This window comes from Rhopalosiphum padi, chromosome 2 (assembly GCF_020882245.1).
Source record: "Rhopalosiphum padi isolate XX-2018 chromosome 2, ASM2088224v1, whole genome shotgun sequence".
Classification (NCBI taxonomy): Eukaryota; Metazoa; Arthropoda; class Insecta; order Hemiptera; family Aphididae; genus Rhopalosiphum; species Rhopalosiphum padi.
The window spans coordinates 38,606,657-38,634,118 of record NC_083598.1 but is presented as its reverse complement, the minus strand read 5'-3'; the positions used below and the strand labels follow the sequence as shown (position 1 = coordinate 38,634,118).

The 27,462-nt window shown below is 24.8% G+C and overlaps 2 protein-coding genes across 5 annotated transcripts; one reads left to right on the top strand and one right to left on the bottom strand.

The window, feature by feature from the left end:
• Window positions 1-832: 832 nt before the first annotated feature.
• LOC132918908 (carbohydrate-responsive element-binding protein) lies at window positions 833-22,291 on the bottom strand. 3 transcript variants are annotated; one of them, XM_060980260.1, is made up of 14 exons: window positions 21,672-22,291; window positions 19,771-19,877; window positions 17,826-17,902; window positions 17,623-17,745; window positions 16,511-16,649; window positions 9,036-9,137; window positions 3,486-4,090; window positions 3,311-3,428; window positions 3,014-3,242; window positions 2,521-2,941; window positions 2,162-2,406; window positions 1,952-2,075; window positions 1,397-1,526; window positions 833-1,113 (listed from the first exon to the last, which is right to left on the bottom strand). In XM_060980260.1, the coding sequence occupies exons 1-14, from the start codon at window positions 21,869-21,871 to the stop codon at window positions 980-982; spliced, it is 2,754 nt and encodes a 917-aa protein (XP_060836243.1). In that variant the 5' UTR covers window positions 21,872-22,291; the 3' UTR covers window positions 833-979. The 3 variants fall into 3 exon arrangements, with proteins under 3 accessions (XP_060836243.1, XP_060836244.1, XP_060836245.1); XM_060980261.1 differs by lacking the exon at window positions 19,771-19,877 and having other exon boundaries at window positions 21,672-21,798; XM_060980262.1 differs by lacking the exons at window positions 16,511-16,649; window positions 17,623-17,745; window positions 17,826-17,902; window positions 19,771-19,877; window positions 21,672-22,291 and adding an exon at window positions 10,330-10,592.
• A 2,381-nt stretch (window positions 22,292-24,672) lies between these two features.
• On the top strand, window positions 24,673-27,459 carry LOC132922148 (Bardet-Biedl syndrome 5 protein homolog). Of its 2 annotated transcripts, XM_060985504.1 has the most exons (9): window positions 24,673-25,020; window positions 25,495-25,624; window positions 25,922-26,073; window positions 26,191-26,240; window positions 26,338-26,465; window positions 26,539-26,674; window positions 26,794-26,895; window positions 26,962-27,153; window positions 27,223-27,459. In XM_060985504.1, the coding sequence occupies exons 2-9, from the start codon at window positions 25,527-25,529 to the stop codon at window positions 27,457-27,459; spliced, it is 1,095 nt and encodes a 364-aa protein (XP_060841487.1). In that variant the 5' UTR covers window positions 24,673-25,020; window positions 25,495-25,526. The 2 variants fall into 2 exon arrangements, with proteins under 2 accessions (XP_060841487.1, XP_060841486.1); XM_060985503.1 differs by lacking the exon at window positions 24,673-25,020 and having other exon boundaries at window positions 25,319-25,624.
• Window positions 27,460-27,462: the final 3 nt, after the last annotated feature.

The following is a 27,462-nucleotide window of genomic DNA, read 5'->3' as shown; positions in this document are numbered from 1 at the left end:
ACCAAACGTTCCTTTAAAGTTTTAAATAAGATCTTATATACGAATTGCTTTATTATAATCAATAGAAACATGATTAGTTAAAAGTTAAAATGAATTTAACAATGTTACTGCCTTTAGCAGTAGCAGGTCAGTATGAGAATTTTAAGTAACACCTAATAAAATTATATTTATATTTTAATAAGTCCCAATAATGACTTCAATTATTCAAACTGTTTTTAATAAAAACAATATTTAATAAGATTATATTAAAAATCCTATGCATTAAATACACTTTGAAAAATCGGTTTGTCATAATGCGGATCCAAACATGGTAAAATATTAAACAAAAATTCACTTTTCTTAACACAAATTATTTAAATTGTTTCTTAAAACACACTGTTTTGTTTTAAGTCTAACACTGTAGAGACCTTGCAAACATAATGTTTACAATCACTTTTTTCTACAATTGTTTATAATTATTAATAACTACATATATTTGTTATTTTCTTTTATTATATTTATTAATTAATTAATTAAATTAATTTTGTTGGAGTAATTTGCAAATAAAGAACATTTTGATTTTTGTTTTTCATAATATGTATATATTTATATATATACACATGTATATTGACTTATAATACATGCTCTGCACTTAAAAATAATAAAACATTTTAGGAATATACTAATAAAGATAGATAAATTAATATAATATTGTTTATAAAATAAAATTTTAAGGAAATAAGTTTTTCTATAAGATACAAAAAATATTTTATATACTTATCACAGAAAAAGGTATCTGTATTTTCATAAATAGTTATACATATAAGATTCGTTTAAATAATTAATCAACAAATTAAGGCTCAAAAATTACATATGTATATATATATTGAAAACTTAACAACGTTAAACATAAAAACAAAAACAAAAAACATAAACAATTATATAATAATTAAAGAAACAAAAATGGCACATACAATGTTAATGATTATATTATATATTTTTAGTTTCGGTTTCCTTGTGGTTGGTGTTTTGTTTGACTTTTTTGAATGATGTTGTTTATTTCTTCAGGTAAATTACTAGGATCTGACAGTATTTCAGTTGATGTGCACAGATTTCGCAATGCATTTAAAGCAACTAAAAATATACAATTTTTAATTATAAAAAATAATATATATTATACTAAATACTATTTTTTTGTTTTTTGAATATATTATGTGCTAGAATTTGCATTGAAAAAAATGAGGAATTTCAAACTTATTAAATTGCTCCACAAAACACTATTTATAAGATTATTTTTTTTATATAATACATTTTCACGCTACACTAAAATACTATTATCTATGCCTAAAACTTTAGTCTGAAATACAAGAATAGATACTTTTTTTTTTATAGATATTATTAAATCATTAACACTCACTTGGCCTGAGATCACCCAATGTACAGTGTTGTTCTACCCACTGAAGAGTAGTACGGTACATTTCATCATAGCTTGACGTAGACACACTAGAGTTAAATGAATTTAATAATGGTTCTGCAATTAAACTCAGCTAAATAATATGAATTTAAAGAATTAAAATACAAATTTGGTGAACTTTCAAAACATAATTTTATGAAAAACAAAAAGTGTATGAAGTATGTATATATTAAAAGAGAGTTAATTGTTTGTGCTTTGGGAAAAAATTAATAACATTGTTTTAAAAAAAAAATGTTGTTGTTAATACTATTTATATAAGTTATTTAATTAAAATAAATAAAGATGTTATTTAATTTATTTAAATGTATAAATAAAAATATTTTTAATGTGTATCATAATTTATAATATACAACTATTATTTAGTTAATGTGAAATATTTTTATTATTTTAAGTTTTCAAATATCTTTTTTTAATATTAATTATTATACTTTGAAGTAATTTTTATTATTTAGTGAAAAATAAAGACTAGAACTTAAATTAAAACTATGTCAAGGATACAATATAAAATTTCCAATTTTCTTGAGTCCGTTTCTTAACATATTCATCAAACATTTCTTTCATTTTTGTTGTTCGTTGTCTAGAAAATGGGGCTCCTGTGGCGGGTAACATTGCTTGACAATTACTGTAAAAACCAATTTTAATCAATTTATAAATGAAATGAGAAAAAATTTTGATAATCAATTAGAAAAAATAAATACATTTACAAACCTAATAGCTAGATTAAGAGATTCAACTTGTTGTTGCAAATTTTGCCTCTCTTCATATAGCCGAGCTCGTTCTGACCTTAGCTGTAATATATAATCAGCTCCTTTTTGTAACATCGCCGCTTTACTCATTTTTGTGTTTGGATTTTGGTTAATTTGTGGAATTAACATATTCAACATATCAAATCCGTTCTTAATGTTACACCTCCGCTTTTGTTCTGCATTTATATGACAAACTCTCCTATGTTCCTGCACATATTTTAACCTAGGCCTTAAGCTCATGAGCAGTTCACACTAATATTTATTTAAATGACTAAAAACTTAGTTGTTTATGATCTAAAACAAATCAGTGTGTTATATTACCTTATATGGAGTTCTTGATGGACCAGCTATCATAACATGTGTTGGCATTGGCATCGAGCCGTTCCTTTGTGACAAATTCACAGACTCACTAGATTGATTTGGAGAATGATTTTTTTGACAGAGATCTGTACTACATGACATAGGTGATGTTGTTACAGATTGAGGAATTGGAGTATTTAAAGATTGACTATAGTTATTTGTAGGTGATGGTTGATTGCTCGTAGGTGATGGTTTATCTATGACAGAATGGTTAACATACTCTTGAGGTTGAGGGAGCCTATAGTTTGAGTAACCTTGGGTGTTTCCATGTGGTATATCAAACCTAGGTTGAATTTGTGGAAGTTGATGAATACCACCAGGTGTTCCAACTGCATCGATAAGTCCACGAGTATTAGGTGTTAAATTATATACATTACAGTCACTAAAAATATTTAAAAAAATGTTTATATTAATACAGATAAATTATAGTTAATTTATAATTTATATATAATACCTTTGATTCATAAATACAGGGCTTGGTTTTCGATAAACAAGATGATCAGTGTATGAAGTTAAAACGTGATCTGGTGTTCTCGCTCTTCTTTGTATTAATTGATATGGTATCTGTGGAATTTGTGGATTCTGTGGTACTTGCTGGTATGTTTGATAAGATCCATTTGTATTGCGAAACTTAGTCATGTTCGTAGAAACTACAGTTGAACTTGGCGTTGAAAACATATTGTCTAACAAAAACATTATTTTTGTATAAAATTATATTAGAAAATATTATAGAATTTAAGTGAAAATGTACTTGATGAGAGTAGCTGAGCAAGTAGAACACTTTGGTTGTTATCATTTGAAGAATTTATACTCGATTGCATAACTTTTTGCTTTGGCTGGGGTTGTCTAGTACGTGGCCTTTGTCTAATCTATAAAGACACAATAAATTATAAATATCTAATCCTGGGTTATAAATTAATTATTACTTTTGGTGTAACAAAGTGATCTTGTGAATTCCTCACAACTGGAGGAAATTTGCTATATGTTTGTATTTGTGAAGTTCTATTTTTAAAATCATTAGTTGATGATCCATTGCCATAATTCATCACAGAGGTATTAGATGCAGATATATCTTGATGTTGATTATAACTATTGGAATTTATTACTGGTTCATGGCTAATATTAGGTGTATTGAATTCAAATGGATATACAGGTGGTGGTGGTGGTGGTATCTGCATTTCATTGTGGTGAGATTGTGTAGTTCCCGTGGGAATATTGTTATATGAGAGATTATTGGATGGATAACTACCATTTGAAGATTGATGAAAGATTGTTGGAAAATTAGATTGATAATTTTCTCCTGTTGAATAGTTACTAGCGTGTAATGGACATGATGAATCGGTAGTTTCTTGTCGCATATTTGTCATTTTAAGTTGGTTCATTTCTGAATGTAAAGACAATGTATGTTGTTGATTTGTCTGATAACAAGTGTTTACATTTCCATAAGGTTGACTGTATAAATTGTTGGATGATTCTGTTGACATTTGACATTCTTCTGGTACCGTTGGCAACTTAGGAGGACTAAATAAATCTAAAAATGCAGAATTTACAACAAATTATATAAAAATTTGTAAATTAACTATAATAGAAAGAGTAGTAACATGGTCATAAGCAAAATCATGAAATTTGTATTCATAATACATGTCATTTATGGTTAATTAGTTCTTACTTTGTTAATAAGATTATTGTAGCTATTATTAAATATTTAATTATTATATTATGAGTGAGGTGAAGTTGTTTATTGTATAATTCACAACCATAAATAATATACAGCTAAATTTATCATAAGACTAATATGAACAATAGGGGATTTTGGCAACCTTAGTTTATTTATTGAAATCGTGCCTCTGAACATGATACTATTAAGTTATTAATATTTAGTTGTTACAGTTAAACACCAGCAACTAATTGATAATATTATATTATACTAAACACTAAATATATATTTAAATAAAGGATTCATAATATCCACAATACAATTTAGGTACTTCTACCAATTTACAATAACAACTCAAATAATTGTATTAAACTGCAGGCGAAGAAGAAAAATAATAAAAATAGCCATAATTACAAAGCTATGCAGTCAAAAACACTCAAGTTATTTGGACAAATAAAACAAAGGGAGGCAAGAATGTCAACACCAAAAAAAGACATCAAGAGGAAGACATAAAAAATTAATGGAGAGATAATATACAACAAGACCTTAAAAGATTGGAAGCTATGATTCAAGAATGTGGAAATTGGAAGGAGCTAAAAGTAGCAGCTAAAACTTATACAGAGTTATAATATGATGATAGAAACATAGAATTATAATAAAAAATCTATTCAAGGTTTAGTAAATAATTAAAAATTTCTGATCAAAAATTAGATAAATATGATCTAATTCTCTATTGAGTCTCTTTTATATTAAACAAAAACTAATAGCCATATTTATATTATTTATTATTATAAATATTAATATTTTAGTAGAGGTACTTGCATAAAACAAGACAAATAATAATAGTTTAATTTGTTTTCCACTCATACAGAACAGTTTAAATACTTTGTTAATCATAAGTATGTATTTAATTAGGTACATAATAATTAAGAATCTCCTAAACATATTAAAAAAATTAAATTATTTAATAATGTTTTTCATGAAATAAGTCAGTAAATGGTTCAAATTAAAAAATGTAATTTACTGATAATTTTTCTGACCATTAACAAAGATTAAAACATTTAGAATACACATTTTAAGTGTGCAAAATATTAACAAAAAATTATCTCTTTCGCAATAGGTCAATATCTAACAACCGTATTAAAATAAGTTATTACTTGTAAATGTATTTATAATAAATGATTTACAAACTTTTTAAAATAAATAGTTAAAAAATGAACAATGTTTTAATTAATTTTTTAATATAAGTACTACTTTCTTGTTCAAATTAAAAAATAAATATACATGCATACATATATATTTAATAATATATGTTGAAAGATGAAATAATTATGAATACTAACTACTTTATTATGAATAGGTACTTATAATTAATAGTTTTTATTTTATTTTATAATTTAAATAATTTTTAGATTTTGAGCGGATGAACGTACCTATTGATTTTTTACAATGAGTTTTATTTTTAATTTTAGTGTCTAGTTACAATTTTTTTTGAAGAATAAATGCTTTAATCAATAATTGCAATGGAAGTTTTTAGTAGCAAATTTTATTTAGTACTTCAGTGAGTCAAAAGTAGTTTCCTTAGTCCTTTTTAAAATAACTATTTGGTAACCTTGGTTATAAATTTAACATCACAGTGATTGAACTCTGTTCAGTAAGAGAACACACCAATTCTGCACATTATAACTTGACATTCAATTCACTATAGGAATGTCGCATGGAGTTTGTAATATAACTGATTTTCATCAGGTCACGGTATTTTCTTACACTAGACAGAATATACTGTAATATAGGTACATAATATATGCATCTAACCTAACCTTTTTTATATTAATAATTTTATTTTCATTCTCTTTCTCTATAAAAAAAAAAAAGTTTTAACTGTATAATAACTAGATAAGAACTACATAGCATATTAGCATAAGTACTATTATTGTGAACATAAATAATTTCTAATTTAAAATTTAACCTGTTGATTATTTCTTAAAATTATATAATAAGAACTTCTGAAAATTAATTTAATTCAAAATAATAATAATATTTTTTTCTCGTCACAAAATAAATCATTTTCAGATGATCTAAGACTACAGTTTTAATAAGGTATGAAATCAAAACTTCAAACTACTCAAGATACAAATCATAACAAATATTCAAAATTCTTAATATATCTATCTATCATCTATACATTTTCTACATATTGAAAATTATGTTCATAAAAAGACAAAAAAAATATTAATCATTGAAAGTTTTTAATATTATTAATTATTTTCTGGAGAATAACTGAAAAATTCAAAAATTATCTCTCTAAATACCATTTGCGTTGAATTCCCAATCTATAAAGGATCTTTATAGACTATACTTTTGAAGCACTTTTTCTATGTAAAAAAGTGGTGACAAAACTAAAAAAAAATAAATAAAAAACAAAACAAATAAAAACAATATTTAATAACGAAGAAACCAACTCGAAATATCTAAAAATCAACTTTTTTTTATAGGAAGATAATTAATAAAATTATTATTGTAATAATTTAATCATTGAGTTTTTTTAAAATAGATAATATACTTATATTTCTTTTTTTAAATTAGGCTGTGTAAACATAATGTTATATGTCACATTGGCAATTTAATTTATTAAACATAAAACTTGTTGTAACATTTTCATTTATTAAGAAGTAATCATATGTATTAATAGGATGTAGTACCCGCATGTGTTTTCTCCGTCTTACACACGTACAACATAGCAAATTTTCGTACACCAGTTTCAATATTTCGCTCTTAGTTTTAATAATTGAATGAACTGACCTATTATAAAATGTTAAGGTAAGATTATTATCCAGGGTCCCACGGAAGCCTTTTATTGATATTATTATTCTTAAATAAGTTATGATCTTTTTGAAACTGCACATTTTAATATGATCATAATTTACTTAAAAATTGTATAATAGGTCAGTTCACTCAAATATCAAAACAACCAACGCAATATTGAAACTGGTATACAGAAATTTTCGTAATGTTATACGTATGTAAGATGGAGAAAACACATGCGGGTACTACGTCCTCTCAACTCAGTATTACCAGTCTAATGAATGACAGTAAATTGTATTGTTGTTTTTATAACAGAGTGGACCAATGAATGTGATATATAATCTAATTTAACAATAAAAATATTATATAGCTTTATTGCAGTGTTTTTTCAATGTTTAAATTATTAATTAAGTTTTGATTATTTTAAAAATAAATATACATACCTATAAAATTTTTTAAAATTTGAAATATAAAGACAAAATTGAACATCAAAAAAAAACTTATTCAGGTTCCTATATAATGATTTTACCTTAAAATGTGATGATAGATCAATTAAAAAAACAAAGTGACAATACAACAATATTATATAGTACATCATATTATAATTATTATTATCATATGTAAGGTGATAAGATTTTTCTAATAAAAAAGACATTTCTACAAATTATTTTCTAATAATACACAAAACTATCCACAACCATTAAACAACTGATCACATCATGTTTTAAAGATTTTCCTAATTCATCATTAATATGCATTATGCATACATAACAAGTTTACTGTTCTTCTTATCAACATTTTTTTGGGGGGCTGAGATATATTATTCCATGCCATTTAAAGAATCAAACTATTATTAGTATGTTCATAATTAATATATTTATTAATTATGCTTGTACAAATTATAACTTGAAATTTTAGTTTGTATACAATTATGGTTAGTTTTAAAAAAAAATAATTGTATTAACTGACAATTTTATGTTTTTTTGATTTTTTTATTCATTATGGATCCCACAAGTCTTATGAATGGCCTTGGTGGCCTGGTCCTTGTACACATTTGAACAAAACTGATATGTTAACATAAAAGTTGATATTAATTAAATATTTTAATGATATAATTAATCTAACCTAGTAATAAAAAACTTCTTAAATTATGAATTACTTATTATTTTGATTGAACATTTAAAAATAAAGATTTATCATGATATACTAATATAATAATAATATTGTACTTATTATTGTGATATTGTCACTCTACTTGTTGAATTGATCTATTATCAAATTTAAAAACCAGAATTTTATATAGGATCTTTGTAAAATTAATATATTTTAATAGGGGCCATAGGGATAATATTCTATTTAAATTTAAATTTGATTGTAAACCAATGTCAATTCACAATAATTTTAAATTTAAAATAGAGTAAAATTGATTGTTCTAAATCTGGAAGTAAATTTTACTCTGTCATTGGTTAGAAAGTCAACATAATATACGATGTCTTATTTATACGAAAAATAACAGCTACTAATAATGATGTTTTCTATTATTGAATTGCTGAGCTATTAAAGTTTATACTAGTAGCTAATAATAATAATAAAAAAAAAAATTAAATAACGTAATAATTATTTTTATTAAGTTGTAAAACACAAACCTAACCTAAAAGCTAGTACAAAAAATGTGAAATAAAATTGTTACCATCTTTTATATCTATTAAAATAAAATTAATGATTAATTGAATTGACTAGCAAATTATTAGAAATTAATATAAATTGTAATACCTGTAAGTTAACAATAATTTTGTTAAAAGCAATTTATGTATAATAAACGATTTTATTGAAGTAATAAATAGCTATACATTAGTACGTTAGTTTTGTCTAATACTATATATAACAATAATAGAATAGTTAAAATAACCCCAAAGATCGTGAAAACCGAAAACGTGAGAACACATTAATAATATGTATATAAACTATATTATTTATTATTATTATATCATAGTAATAACAGTATTGTAGGTACCTTGCAAAGGTTCTATGGTATCCATGAATTCATCTAAATTTGGCTGCAGCTGTCCTAAACTCGGTTGTATAAAATCGGCAATATTCGTTGTAGTCGATTTGTCTAAAAACAGAAAAAATAATAATAAATCACATTAAGTAAAAATAGAACGTACACAAAAAGACAATAATCATCTTGTTTATAATTAAATCAATTTACCCCCACCCCCAGAATCACTTGGCGGTTAAAAAAAAATCGATTATAAACTTACGTCAAAAAATTGTATCACAATTTATTATATTTCAGCGCGGACGTCACACTTCAACTTTTTACAATGATATTATAATATCAAATATAAATATTATACATTAATTCATTAATATAAGTGTACACTGCATGTAATAAAGGGCATTATGTATGAATGTGTAATATAAAGACAAGAAACGCGCGTGTAACTAATAAGTAGCTACATGTAGGTATAATTAAACAATAATAAATATTATTTATACATCGGAGAGGAGTTCTGGGCGTGTGTAAATATAATATCAAACGTTCGATTTCAATACTGGCATTACTGGTTGGTGATAACGGATTTACTGCCACCGAGTTAGACCTCTTTAAAAATACCACATTTTAAAGACTATAATCTTATCACAACAAGACCGTATTATAATAATAATAATTTCGATAAAGCCGTCAGTCGTGTATTTTGAGATAGTTTTTTTCTTCCTCGAAACAAACACACGACCGTCATTATAATAAAATGTATAATATTAAATTATTCAGTACACGCGTACAGCACATTACATTATAATACACATAATGTTATAGTACAGGTTATTAATCCACTAATCAAATAATTTCGTTCAGTCTTATTTAAAAAAAATTATTGACCGCTATAGTAGATCGTAGCTAATATTGCTATTATTTTTGGCAACACTAATCTCAGCATCAGATCAACCCGAATAAATGTTCCTAAAATTATAGTTTTGTTGTTTAACATAAAAACAGAAGACTCATTTCTACGACTGATTATTTATTATTTATAATTTATGACATTTGTTGTACTTTATTCGCAATTTGTGTCTGGGTTCGATCGGTCCAAAATTAAAAACGGGCACTTGTGAGGAAGAAATCGAACACGAGCTGAATTCTGTGCACGGTGTAATTTAATAATTAATAATGGGAGTACATAGTACTACGAGAACGCGCGTACACAACAAACGTATAAAAGACACGTGTTGGCGCAACGAAATATTTACATTAAATATTTCGATATATTATATACACATTATAGTAATAATAATATACATACGTACGTTTTGTATACATAAAACTTGACGTTGGCATATTGGACTATAACCTACGAGCTGATTAGGAAAATCTCGAATGTCGAGAAATAGCGCAACTAGGAGGTTTACAAGTGTTATTAAAAACGATGTATACGGAACAGTATCAATTTGTTCGGTTATGATATTATGGCGATGGCAGCAGGATGATGGCATAAAACGATGGTATTAAGCTCTTCGGGAGGGTGGAGAGAGGAGCGGAGCTTCTCGTAATCTAATCAACGAATATATGTTTTTCGAACGATAAACACTTTAATTGGTTTTTCAAGTAGTATTTGGGACATACTGGTAAGCCGATAAGAACAATTAAATAAGTAAATAATATCTAATTATAAATTATTACTGTAATTTAGACAGTGATTCTTAGTAGTCAGTGAATTTAATACATTAATGCCAAGTCTTGCATATAGTCGTATAGATATTACACAAAATAATAAAAATCAAGTAAAAAACAAAAACATTGTATAATGGCAATATTATAGTGTTTAGTAAACGATGTATGTTGCGAAATCTCGAATTATTACAGAAAAGAAATCTTTCAATAACACTTGCCAACTTATTGATTTAATTAATTTTTCTTCAATTTTTGTACACGAAAAAATTAGATACAATTTTCTTAAAAATCATGCTAAAAACCAAGGCTTTTTATGTTTTGACTTACAATTAAAATAGATATTCGATAACAATTTAGTATTTTTTTGGTTTTCCTAAATTGGAAAAAATATTATATTTATACTATTTTATGGCCACATTATTTTTTCTTATTAACTTAAAAACAGAAATAAAATAATAGAATGATTATCCGGTTGAAATGTAAAACCGTAAACGTAATACATACGGCATATAATAATACATTATATAATATAATATGTAACAGTCACCAGACAGCAGACATTCTTGATGAACAAATACAATCTTCCACTTAAGTAATCAATAATGAATAATGATGGTATTTATAATAAGGACCCTCACAAACAAAACCACCTAAAATAAATTAAAACTCGATTCTCTTTCTATCTAAATAAATGCAGAAAAATCATGACTTCATGCATCTTATCGTATTATAAAAATGATTCATTCTTAATCTCACCGCAAGGAAGAAATTCAAGAAATAGTTTCAATACATCATGTCATCATATCATACTATTCAATATTCATACTATAATATCCTGTCTAATGGAATAACAGGTCGATCTTGCGCATCTCCATGCGACACCTCTTGCCATGGCCCATGGGTGGAACCAGTATCGACTATTGACGACTGGATAATGGAAACGCAGAACGGCAGAATGACCGATTTTCGTCGTGTTGTGGCGTTTTCTTGCTGGACAAAGCACAAGCATCTAATTACCTAACACCTAACTCCTAAGGATAAATACAAGTATCTTCAAGCATAACTACATGAACATTGAACACAATCTACTTCTTAATAATATAATAAGATAGGTACGCCATACATTTAAATCAAATCTAATATGTATCAAGATTTAAAGTTCAATAATTATTAGTCGATAAAATACAAGTATATGATAAGTTACAAGTTTATTGTACGACTCAGTGGCGTATTTACAATTTTATTTTTGTGTGTGTGTGTGTGGGGGGGGGTTGAAAAGTTTATTACATTATAAATTTATATGTATAAATAATGTCAAATTATAAAATATAAAAGATTTATAAATCATTAACTCCTGCGGGGGATTAATCTAAACCTCCCATCACCCTTCCTGTAAATACGCCACTAATACAACTAATTTCAACTTATTTACACAATATACCTACAAATGCAAATGTGAGGCAGTACTATTTCGATGATTTTTATAGGAAACAATTTCGAATTGATTAAAATTCAAGCTTTCAACAATAGTTAATATTTTTACACGTATTAACGTATTTTAAAGGATATAAATTATTTTATTTTATTTGTAACTTTAAAAGTTTTGGTTATGAACTATGAGTAAACTGCATAATTCATTAACCATAATGATTATATAGGAACAGACGCGAACGCAGGGGGGTTTTGGGTGTTTAAACCCCTTCCGAAATATCAGGGACAAAAAATAATTACCTGACCTACAAGGCTACAAACGAAAAGTATGATATTTATGAACATTTTTTCTTAATAGTACTAGTATTAGTAATATCATATATTTAAATTTAAATTTCAAATTTTAAAATAATGAAATAATTTAATACACATTAAATATCAATTATAAACATCTATTTAACAAATTAAATAAAAATACTACTACTACTAATAATAATTAAAACTGGTATCCACTTTTCGTGAACAAGTGGGTTTAATTATAAGATATAGATACATATTATATTATATAGTTGTGACAATTTTAATTTACTTACATTATAATATTATATTATAATAATTAGTAATTATCCAAATGCAAATGTATCAATAATATTATCATAATACCATAATAGTTGCAGATGTCAAATGACGAATACTAATAATAATTAAGAACAATTTTAATAGCTACCACAATAATATTAAATGCACCCAAGTTTAAAACTTGAATCACTATATAATAATCAATATCGAGACATATTATTATAAATATGTAATATAATTCTGTAGCTATAAATTATAATGGTCTTCTTCGAATCAAGCAACAAGAAGGCATGGGTGCATCAATTATATGAATTTATTATAAGTCATAACATTTATTCATTTATAACTATTGTATATGCAGTATGTATTACTCACTTTAAGTACTAATCAGTAATCCGTCTACCGTCTTACAGTAATATTTTATTTATTTAATTTATGTGAGTTTGTTACTATTTACTAATAATAATAAAGTAGGTACCTAATAACAGATTTTATTTTACTACTTACTACTATGTAAAATTTACTAAATATGAATAATGGTTATATTATTATTAATTTAAAACATGTCTATTATAAAAAAAGTGTTATATATTTTATCTTCTACATATTTTATATATTTTAAATTATAGATATTCAGTTTCATGATTTAAGGGAGTGGAACTACTTGGATTGTAGAACCAGAGCTCAATGGGAGTCGAATCAATTGGACTATATTCAAATAGTTAATAGCATATTATATTACTATGAGTCAACATATTCCAACACAGGGGTATTGATCCTCATAATCTTCCAAGGGATTAGTGAACCAAACAAATAGGGGGCATAGCCACCTAATTATTATATATAAATATATCGCATTTTGATTTTAGTTATTTACCATTTCATTAATCTACATTCAGAATCTAATATACAACTTTTAAGACTGACTTGGTATATTAATAAAATCTGGAAATTTTTGTTTCATTATAAGTAAGTATGATACTACAATCACTGCGTAAAAAAAAAACTGAATAATATTTTCAGTTTTCAAGATATTTTAACTTTTTAATAAAATGATAATATCATAATACTTTGGTTTAAATTTTGAGTATATGTGTATACTGGAATATAAATAATTTTTTAGATTTCTAACCAGAACAGTGAATTTTTTTTTTTGAATAAATTTGAAAAGTTTTTAACTTATATTGCCTGTACAAATTCTTACTTAAGTTTCAGTTTAGTTTAAGTATGTAAATTCTAAGTATTTGTATGTACAAAAACATAATTTGTAAATACTGCTGACTAATAAACCAAACAACATTAAACCATGGCTAACTTCTTGGAATGTTTGATATTAATGTTTCTGGATAATTAGTCAGTTGTATTTACAAACTTTGATTTTGTGCTTACTAAACAATGACCAAATATAAATTTATGAGTATGTGGCTATAATAAAGGTCAATCAGAGTTAACTTTTGATGTCCATAATTATTAATTGTGGAAATGACACATTGAATATAATAATTTACAGGTGAGGAATTTTTATATTCATTTTACTTTTACATTAGTTTTGTAAAAGGCTTACACGTTATACAGTAGCATGCGAATAATTTGAAGACCTGAAAAATTACCATTTGACCACCCATGCACCCTCAGCTTTTAATCCAATTGTTTTTTTTTTTTACTTAATAATATAAATATAATTATTAAAAAATTAAAAATTGCTATTATTTTATTAAATCAATTGCCCAATAGTCAATACTCACCCATTCACTTTGGCAAGTAACTAGACTCATACATAAAATATTTAAAATTTGTGAAAAATGCCAAAGAAGAAATGTCCACATGGTACAAAAAGATCTCTTATTGATACATATTTGAATCAGTTTACATGGAGTTGAAAAAGCAAAAAAAACTTATCAAAATTTAGGTATTTTAATTAAATGATAGAAAAGGGCTAGAGCTTGATTAATAAAAAAATTATTCAAATAACAATAAAGATTATCTTAATTTTATTATTTTTTAATAAAATAAAATAAAATTGTTTGTGAAAAAACAAACATTTCTATTTTTTGTTACCATACAAATTAAAAAAACTTTAATGTCTGTAAAAATATAAAAGTAAATATTTAAAGTGCAAACATTTTAATAATTGGTTGTGAATAACTAAACAGTACCCTATCCAGAGTCAAATAAATAAAATAAAACAAGAAACCTCTCTAAAATATAGTTTAAGTGATATACTTCAAGTTTAATAATAATTATTATACAAGAAATCAGAATCCATAATTTTGTTATACAAGTTAAATATTTAATTTGGATAAATTTCTATTTTATACAGTGGCGTGTTTACAGGATAGGCCGACTAGGCCTGGGCCTACCCAATTTGTATTTGACTGTTGGTTTTTTTTTTATCAAAAATAAAAATGTCACTATTAATATTATTAATATTTGTTATTGAATATTATTATCATACCCATATCCCATTTGACAGGACAAATCTTCCTTAATAGTTATAAACAATATAAACACACTTATACACTACAGAAAAAATCTGGCCTACCCAATTATTTCATGCTGGATTTTATACATTAAATATTTATTAATATATTGTATACTAAAAGTTACGAGGAATCGACAAAATTCATATTTTAAATTAACTTATCAACTTTAAATAAATTAAGGTATATTCTGTATAAATCATAAACATTATCATACTAATTTATATTATAAATACATAAATTGGTATTAAAAAAAATTATTAAATGATTATATACAATCATTATCACAATACATTTTTTATTTTATTATAGTAAGTACTACTATGATATAAAAGTTTAATATTTGATTCACAACATCACCTTTGCCCCTTACCAGAGGCACAAAGGTTCTGAGACATAAACAAAAATAAAAATATCACCAATGTCAAAGATTACATTTTAATTAGCATAATACATATTATCATTTAATATTTTAAAACACAAATGGTTGTTTTTGAGCGTATAATTTAATTTTAAAGATTAATTAATTTAATTAAAGACAGGAAAATTTGAAGTGTTTTAATCTATTAGCATCACAAAATTATTGAATTCATCAACTTTTATTTTTATTTCATTTTAGTTAAATTTATTATTTATATATTGACAATTATGAAATTGGGACAAAAAATATTCATGATCTTTGAAAAATTATATTAGTCTTAAAGGAAAAAGTAATATTATGTTGTATTTAAAACCTAATGTATTTGAAAAAAATTTTTTTTTAAGTACCTTATATGAAATAATGGTTATTTTTTTTAAAAACACATTTTTATCAAGAATTGTACATGGAAAATAATGGTTTATTAAACAAATAAACTACAAATTAATATGTTTGTTAGATCAGTCAATCAACACTTATATAATGTAATACATAAATCCCCAATAATATAACTCTTATCTAATAACTACAGCTATGGCTTATCCTAACAGCTCTTATATTTAGAAACTTATCTTTATAATAAACATTTAAAACATCACAAAATTAATTAACTGTGTATAATATATTATACTATTATAGATGACACAACATAACCTCATTAAATATTTAGCTGTATACAAAACATATTTTTTTTAAATTATGAAACTTTTTAATTTTTTTGTTAAAATGAAGCAAAGAAAATATGTTTATTATTTTATATAAGTGTATGCAAAATATATGTAAAATAATAATGCAATTTTGAAATCTGAATAGTTCTATTAGATTTGTTGTAAAAGTCTATAATATTGTTAGTTGCTACACTACATGAATATATTATATTAGTTTGCTATTAAATAATTACATACCTTCTCTGGCATTTGGAAATTCAAATATGCGAGAATTTGAGGTCACCGTTGAAAAAAGTGTATCACTTATAAAATTCATATAATCATCATCAATTCTTATATCACAGTTGTTTTGTTGCCATTCTAAAAATTCATTTAACTGAAACATAACATATTAACAATTAGATTTTAAATATTAGTCTGATAAAAGTGTTAAAAGTCCATATTATGTTAAGATTTGCTTAAAAATAGGTAATTGCATGAAAATGTATTTAAATTGAATTAATGTTTTCTATGAATCTACTAGATAATGCAGAAAATGACCTCACTAATGTAGATTCATGTTTAAATATCAGGAAAAAAATACAATATATTTAAAATTTGCCTAAATAAAACTAGTACTCATAAATATCTAAACAAATTGTAAAATAAACTAGAAAATAAATTATTTTGCCATTTGATTTTTTCAAGACAAATTAAAGAGTATATTATCACATGTACGAAGTCAAATAAAATTAATTCTATTATTAGTATGTTTAGTGTTTTTACTTAATTGTTTCTATACAGGATTCATTATTCTTTATTTTTCTATCTAATATAAAAAGAATAACACTAAATGATACCTATATGAATATTAACAACATGTACAGTTAAATATAAAATAATTTTAATTCTAATCTAGTTATAAACTGTTAGATTGAAAAAACGTAAACAAATGGTTTATTTAACATTATTATCAAGTATGATAATTAACAGTGAATGTTTATGCACATTTTTATTTTTTAAATTTATCTATAGTTGAGAAAGTAAATTTGTTTTTTTTGTAAGTCAGTATTATATTAAATTAGATAAATAAAGTAATATCTATTATAAACTAAAAATTTAAACTAAATTTTTTTAAGTGAAAAAAAGTAAAATAATAATGTATGTATATTATTTTGTTATTTGATTGTAAGTCATACTATGAATATCGATTAATTAGATAAATGTTTCAAATTATAATCTTATTAGACAAAAAAAATTTATTTTAAATGTATACTAATGTACATATTAATTTGAATGATAATTTTCAAATTGATATATAGTTAAAATACTGAATAATGATTATATTGTTATCATAATTTAATAATTACTAATTTTTGTCTTTCTTTGAATCCATTTTGTAGTAAACTTCGATAAAATAGCCTCCATTTCTTGTATTCTGCAGTTACTGCATTAAATTTTCTTTTCCAATATTTTCCTTCCAAAACAACAGCCTGAAAATAAAACCAATTATATTTTTAATAAATATTTTTTAAATTGAAACAAAACAATACTATTATTTATGCTATATTACCTCTGGTTGTTTATGAATGTCTACAATTTCCACAGGTGATGCAAACTGACATATCATGTAATTACTTTTCTTAATAACTGTTAATAATAAATAAAATAAATAAAATAATTGTTATCCTACCACCTACATCATTAAGATAAATTAGAGAAATATATCAATGAATATCAAAAAAGATAACCGTAGACAATGTTTATTAGTTTTCTACGGATGGATGAAAAAAGGGGTACTGTCAAACACCCTACTCATTATAAAATAATTACTCACTTTTTGTTCTATATAACTGCTTAAAATAATTGTTTAATTATATTCGAGTTTATTCAGTAGTATGTGTGAAACCTTATTCATTTTCAATCTGCCCATCCTGCTTGTCATCAGTGGCATGGTAAAAGGGTTTTTATAATGCCTTTTTAGGGTGGGTGGGTAAATAAATTATAGTAAGCAATAACATAATTATTCCATAATCAGTTTTAAGTTTTCTTTAATTAGTATTAATGAATAAATAAATTCATGGGAGAATTTTTCATCGATCACAAGAAAAAACATGAATTTATAAAACACAGTTATATACTACACAGGCATAATACCTTTGCAGAACTATAGTTAAATATTTTGTATTTTTACTTATGTGGGTATTTTTTGGTATTTTTTAAACAATTTAAAATTAGATGCAAATATCAAGCAACAAGTATTTTAACATTTCATTAAAATTAATTTTTTTGTATAATATGTATGTGTTAATTGTAATTAATTTTTTGTGTTTTTATGTTATAAATGTATTTTAGGTCGTTATCAGATGAGCCTTAAGTATCACAAAACAATATTTTAATACAATGTTAAGTCCAATAAATAACAATTATAATAATAAAAATTCATATTTAAAAATGTTCTAAACTAATATATACCACCTATATACAAATTAATTCATAATAATTTATAGATATAAATTATAATGAACAGTTTATTATAAAATATTACATTTAAATATTTAAATAATAAAGGAATGCTAGTAATGCTTGCCAACAAATATTATGGTTAAACAAATAATTAAATTTTTGTATATTCATTATAAGTTTATATTTTATATTAAAACGAGTTTTGTAAATATTTATTATTTATTATATTAATATAGAAAATAGGTTACAAATATAGGTGTGTGTATGGTCAAATTCATATATATTAAGAATAGAATATTTTCTACTTATTTTAGCTAAAATAAGAAACCAGTATTCTGAATGTGTGAATGAGATATATCAATACATGAAAATTTATAGCTATTTCTACTCAATATTTACATATTTAAAATTAAATTATTATATTTATTAAACATGTTTTTAAAATCAATAGTACTGATATTGAACAGTTTTATTGTTGAACATTAATAGCTAAATTGTATAGAAGTGTATCTTTTTAAACGAGTTTTATATAATATGTTACTCTATGACCCAACAAACTCGATTCATCCAGTATCATATGAAAGTTTTATTTTTGTATTTTTGTAACTTAAACATGTTATATTAATTTATTTTAAATTAAGTATTGTATTTTATGTCAAGTAAATTATAATATAATATAAAAATTCCATGTATGGTACTAATTGATTAATATCTGAAATTAAAAACAATTTTTTACTTTTACAGTAAGCGAAAGTAAATTGTGTTACTTTAAGATGTTTTAATTAATTTTTATTATAAATGGGTTACTAAATATGTGGTAAATTAAATATATGGCTACTATAATATAATATTATGTAGTGTGATGGGTTTTACTATTTGATATTTACTAAGGATTTAACATAATAAAGAGTTTGTCTAAAACTATAATGTCAAATGTTAAGACCTTTATAATCAGACATTGAAAGAAAGATAAGAAAATGTTTAACCGTCATTTAAATGGTATAAATTGTGATAAGTCTCTACAAAAACATGTAATCTCAAAAATAACTCACATTGCATATGCCAACACCTCCATATTAAGTTGTTTAAACGAATTTTGTCTTTCCACCTTAAGCGAACTCCTTTGAAACGATTCCATTTAGGGGAAGTTAGTTTGTGTCTAAAATGTAAAAATCAAAATTGAAATGCTTTCAGTATAGTATGTTAATTAACCAATTAAAAAAATAATAATAACTTTGAATTAATTTATAAATTAAGCGCATTATTAGTTAAAGGTTAAAATATTTAGTATATCAATCAGCAATTATACCAGTTTTATTTTAAATAATATAAGGGGAAAATTTGATTTAAAATAAATTTAAATAGTTATAATTTTTAGTTTTAGATATTAAAAATTAGGAGTATACTTTAATCATTAAAAATAATGTACCAAATAAATGTATTATACTTATTTTTAATTACAATTAAGTTTAATTAAATTGGTTTTTATTAGTATCAGTGTATTTTTTTGGCTGCAGTAAAAACAACATTATATAACTTAATAAATGTATCGATAAAAATGTTTAAAGTTGAAGTGCCTCGATACAACAAAAATCATTTTTTTTCTTTTCTTATAAAATTAGTGTAAATTAAAATACATTTTTTCAAAAAATAATTAGTATATAATATATTGGCAAAATAAAAAGTATCATATAAATAAAGGGTAGAATATGGAGATACATATTTTACACCTAAGAAATACAATTATGGATATGAAAAACAATAAATATTTATCATATAGGCAGGGTCGTACTCAGACCAATTTTGACGGAATTAATTTAGGGCCTACCCCCAAGCCTATTTTTATAAAGGGCCCATGCTTACAAAAATAATTATCCTGACGGATTTCGGCTGTAGCTGAAATGGGCTAACTTTTTAGAACTTATACATTTATTAACATTGTATATCTACATATTATATTACATTCATACATAAATGTATTATTAGTTTTTGCGAATAATAAGAAAAATTTTTCTTTTAAAAAACAAGCCTAACCCTACGGTAAATAAGGGATCGGGGAAGATTTAATTTGCCAATGTTGAGGACGGCCCTATATATAAATAACAATAGTGTACTATTTATATATTATTACGTTGTTTGTTTAATTGGCATATAGATAATAATTAATAATATTTGAACACTACATAATTCAATGATTGTAATATTATAAATCACGTCGAATAGATACTCATTATTAGTTTAAATTAGGTACCTATACCTAAATAATTATCAAAAATATAACCAGTTAAAAATTAGTTTATGGACATTGGCACATTGAATATACATATGTCAAAAAGATTTATTTAAGTGTATGTCCCAAAGGAGCAAAGGCTTCTTCACCCTTCATTAAGTATGGTTCTGCGAGAAACACGATAACAAAACAAAAATTAAAGATTTTATTTAAATAATTATTAAATGAAAATAATTTACACTGAAAAATATTGATTATAACATAATATCAAATAAATAACTTACTATTTTAGATACTTTATATAAATAAGTAATAACTTTATATTTTAATAATATAAAGTTATCAAAATTCAATGCATAAAATAAATAAAGTATTTGTTTTATACGAGACAAAATATGATAAAATATAGTCCTAACATAAAGCTATTATAAACATTTTTTTAATTTAAACAGTGTTCTTGTGGTGTATGAAGACTTAGTACCCATTATTTGGATTACTGAGTATAACAATCATAATTAAATATACCTACCATATTATAACAGGTTTAATATTGTATTAAATTAACAAATAAGAACATTATTTTTTTGATATTTATTTTTCTTAAGGATTAAGAAATACCAGTACTTATAAAAATACAACTATAAAACAGAATAATGCTGTTGTTTGCTCGGATATTACCTATCTACCTATCTATTATAACGAGTGTATTGATGTATAGTTTACCTGTAAGCCACGGACATACATTGGAACAGATTATTTAACGAAGTTTTTGAATTGTTGATGTCGGCCCGCGTCAGTATTTCTTCGGACACGGGCACCGCCACTTGATATTCGTCGTCTTGTGCTTCAGCCTCAAAATTTGAAACCATAAAATGTCCAGAGTGTATAGTCTCTTTAGTGTCGACTGTCGTTTGTGACATCATAATCACGAGTATAAATCGTTATTTTATTTATTATTCAAATGCATTTCGGCATTTTAATTTAAATCGTTTTTGGGTAAAAACAAAACAAAAAACAAAAAATGAAAAATAAAACTGTATCGACGGCAGCTGCGACGTTATTATACTTATTAGATTGCTGCACGTCGTAAACATCAACAGACAACACACATATTCTACTACAGAATAACTGATAAACTGACTAATTACTGGGCATCTGGGATGGTGTAGGTTTGCGCTGCGTTCATGCCCGACGATTAAACGTGTTTGAACTCATTACGCACGTTCGCCGTACAGCAAAAACGTTTCTCAAAAACATTACATATTATTATGATTATTTTATATTATCCTAATGGCTAATAAAACGAATAAAAAACAATTTCTATGGTACGTATATCGTTTTGTGATATCCGCCGCCACCGCAGACAGTATATTTTCGTAGATAACAGGCACACATGCGCGTTTTTGATTACGGTAAATATAAAACACCTGTTGCGCTACTCACTAATCAGTCAAAGAAAACATAAACGCGTGATATTAATGCTAATATGTCATTGAACCGTTCGAGTTCTCAAGTGTAAAACTTGAAACTGCCTTTCAATTACTTTAATATGTACAGTTAGTATCTATCTATTATTATATATTATTGTCAATACTCATTACTCAACAACCATTGCATTCGTATAATACATTAATTTATTGACGATGAGACATACTAAAACAAAATGTAAACATTAAAAAATTAAATAAAGTTTTAAAATTTATTTATTTTTTTTTTAAATTTTCGTTTTTATTTATTCTGTGTTGCACTATACTTTTACTATACCATAAAATTGTATACTCTACATTATAATTCAGTGATTCGCAAGGTCACACAGTGACGTAGTAAAATAATTAGTTTCGAGGGATGTTCTTAGGTTTTTATTTTACTATTATGTAAAATGTAACCTAGAGATTCCCAACCAGGGTGCCGCGAAATTATTTGAAATATATTTTTAGTCCATAGGCCATAAGGCTTAGGGTGCCTCCGTATTTTAAGAAAATAACTAAGGGTGCCGTGAGTCAAAAAAGGTGGAAATCTCTGATGTAACCTATCAGATGTTGAAACTTGAAATTATAACCATATACTAACTGCGTCTACCAAACATAATCTTCAATCAATTTAATGGGCATAAAATATAAATGTATAATTTTATTATATGTGTAATTGTAGAAGTCCTGTTAAAGTATCAAACATTTATTGTTCTCAAGCCATTATAATACAATTATTATAAAAATGGGTGTCGACTGTAACGTCTTACATTTTACATAAATATAAAGAATAACTGTATTACTGTAATAGATATGTTAAATTTAAGTTCAATAACAATAATCATTACTTAATGCTTATTATAAACGATTGAGCTTTGAGCCATAGGCGTGCGCGGGACTTATTGGTAGGTGTTGCTGAAATATTTTATTTATATATGTATTTAAGCTTTAAGAAAAGAGCATTTACACTGTAATTATAGGACTTTTTCTTCAGTCTTGAAAATTTATATGATTGATACAAAAATGGATCATAATGTTACGAATGTTCTGCTTCTATATTCAATCAATAAATAATTAATTTCTATGTAATTTAGACAATTTAGTAAAGATAAATAAAAAATGTAGTTTATAAAAATGTAACTGATAAAATATTATACTGGATATTATGAGTATATTATAAAACACTATTGAATAGGTATAGATATTACTATATTAAATACCAAATATACTTACCACTCATGAGTTAATATTTTTTTTCTAAATAAATAAACACAAACCTATTGTAAAATATTTTAAAATAATTTATTAATAAATTTGATTTGTAATGTTATTGTATTTTGTAAATCGTAACTACTAACAATACTGTCAATACTAATAATAGTTACTAGTTAGTTAGATAAAATAAAAATTGTAAGTGAAAACTGTAACTATATTTGCTATTTGCATCTCGCAGGTGTTGCCATAGCATACCCTGCACACCCGTGCGCACGCCTATTGAGCGAAGACGATGGTCTGTCAGCCTATAAGTTATTTAATATTTTTATTGCTATTTTAGAGTAATTAATTTTATTATTAGTATTAGGTTTATTGGTACGATGGATTGTATTATTTTTTGACGTAAACATTGAATTTGAAAAAGTCAGTGTGTGTAATGTGTATTAAATATTTAAATATAATATAGGTACGCTGAAAGTTCTAAGTAGATACTCACGGTGTCACGAGTACTATTTTTTAAATCACAACAATATAACTAAAACCTGCAGTATTTTTATTTTAAATAACTAATTTCTCCAAGTTTGAACTTAAAATGTTGAGATGTAAAAATGTGAGATTCACATTTAAATAAATTGTATAAATTTACTTTTGATACTTTTATTTTGCTATATACCTAAGCATAATTTATTAAGAATCCTGTATTAAATTTCAAGCTATTTGACTAAGCCTAAATATTTTTATATAAAAAAAATAATAAACTACTTACTAAAAATTAGAAAAATTGTATTGTGCAAAAAAAAAAATAATAATTTAAATGATAATGAAATGTTTCAAGCTTTTATGAGTGATATTTTTAGAATTATAATAAAATAGGAAAATCAAAATCAAACTTGACAAAAATCATTAGAGAATTATTTTTGTAAACCATTTTAAATTATTATTTATTTTAACAGTTTTTTTCTAATTATGACGTTTTCATAGATCATTTTTTTGAATTTTAATTGCATATTTTTGTATTTTTTTGAATTTTTCAATGCATATTTTGTCTGTTTTTAGTGCATATTAAACACTTTTTTAATGTTAAATGTAAATTCATAGCTCTGCTAATAACCATAAAAAAAACCAAAATATTTTGAGGGGCAGGTATTTGCAGAATACGGAACTCACAAAACATCTGCGTACCTATACGTCGTTATGTTTCGTCAAAAATCGATATTAGGTACCGACGGTACCGTATAATACGGGGATTATGAAGTACATCTGTTATAATTCACTAATTCAGACTGAAATTTTGGTTGTGATATTTAGTGTTTCATTTCACCAATGAATTGTTTTAAATGAATACAACGTGATTTTTAAACCAATGTTTCAATTCACCTCATTTTACGGTAAATTATGTTTAATTTATTAGATCGAATAGTCAGAAATCATTTATAAATAGCCGATAGTACACGATGTTTTTTACAAATTACAAGCATGGCAACATATTATTTGTATTGATATTATACACGTTTGCGCGTTATTACCTCATAATATTATTATGAATATTATTTTTGAATCAATTCTTAATTGTTTGAAAAATATTGTTCGAGAATCGTTGCGTGGCAACATGTAGAGACCTACGCGACAACACTTTATGGCTCATACAATAATAATACAATTATTTTACATATATTATTACGATTGCAAAATATTCTATTAATCTTTGAGTAGTTGTAAACATACGGTTAGTTGTCACCATCATAGAGTAATATAATATTATATTACTCTATGGTCACTATTTAGTGCAAAGTTCTGTTTTTTATGGTGCAAAGTGTTAGATTGAATACTAAAAACTGTCGTCATAAACAATAATTGTTTAGGTACGTTTAAGATAAACGATCAAAATAATTAAATGTTATTAATTTGGCCACACACACAACTTCTTTCTAACACCATGGATTTATTTGAGACTTGGGAAGATCAAGAAATCCAATTTGATTTAAGTATTAGGTAGGTAATTATTATTTATTAATCTAACCTATATAGTTAAACAAATTGAAGTTATTTTTTCTAAATTTATTCATTATATAGGTATTAAATTATTTTGGGTACAATATTATTTGTAAATGGAATTAAATGTTTTCTAAGTTCTTGGGATAATTAATCTAAAAAAAAAAAAATAAATATCTACTTATTATCAGCACCTATTACCTATTAATTGTATATTATAACTTTATACGATTATAAGCATCAGAACTTATTATTATACATAGACATTTCACAAAAAAAAAAAATGTTTTATTTTAGCAAAGCGTTGAAGATGAGAAACGGAGAAAAAATAATAGATCGTTTAGAATTTATTGAAGATACAAAAGGAAATAGTGGTGATAAAGGTGTACTTGTTATTACAAATTTGAGAACAATCTGGCATTCAATGACTTTAGCAAGAATAAGCTTATGTGAGAAAAAGTACATAGTAGTACTTATTCATAATAGTATAAAATTGATTTGATTACACTTATAAATATTATGTAAATCATTATATTAACATTATTTTATACGCATAATGCACATAGCTATTGGTTACAATTGTATACAGGATGTTTCTACAAGGATTGTTAACTCGGTAAGTGAAAAAATACTTTATATATTATACATCATGTGCATGGAAGATTGAAAGTAAATTGCTTAAAAAACAAAAATTGAAAATATTTATATCTTAGAGATTAAAAGGAATAACAGAAGCAATTTATATTCAAGCCAAATACAATGGATTGAGATATGAATTTGTTTTCACAAATCTGATACCTGGTAATACAAGGCATTTCACATCATTTATTGGAGTTTTCAAGTATACAAACATTAAAATATTTTTTATACAATTTACACTATTCATACCAGTTGTACATTCAATTTGGTTTCAGAGCTTATAATTCCAGTAGACTTTATCGAGAATTAAAACTTAGGGGGGCAATATTGAAGAATGGACGTTTAAGGCTATTGATGTTCGAAAAAATGTATTCAACCGTTAATGGCGTATGGAATTTATCTAGCGAACAAGTAATCAGCTAATATCAATAGAAACTAGAAACATTTAGTTTAAATTGATACTTATGGACTAAGGTTATTGTTATTATTGTTTAACTAATAATTTGTATATAACATTAATTATTTATCAGGGAAATTTGGGAACATTTATAATAACAAATATTCGATTAGTGTGGTATGCAGAAAGTAATGAGACATTCAATATATCGCTTCCATACATTCATATAAATTCTGTATGTTACAAATTAATTAAAACAAAATTGTAATCTAATGTTATAATATTAATTTTTCTGCACTAGATAAAAATTAGGGAATCCAAGTTTGGTGAAGTGTTAGTGATAGAAACAAATGGTTACAGTGGAGGTTTTACACTTGGATTTCGAATAGATCCCAAGGACCGATTACGATCAGTTACTAAAGAACTATCATCATTGTTTCGTATTCATGCTCAAGCGCCAGAATTTGGAGTACATTTCGTTACTACAGATCAGGTTTTATTTTTGATATTTACATTGCTAATTGCTATTATATATTTATTAAATATACTATATATATTTTAGATAGAAAATAATGAACCCATTCTAACACCACCAACCCTCTCAAATTATGATGAATTTGAAGACGAGAATACAATAGGTGTTTCAAATACTTTAGCTGCATATAGTGTAAGTAAGACGGGTAAAGAAGATGGACTACCACAGTATGATTCTGCAATAGGTTTAGCAATTGAAACATTGCCAGAAGGTTATACAATGGCATCTTTGTGGGAAGTTATACCAAGTACCAATAATAAATAACAC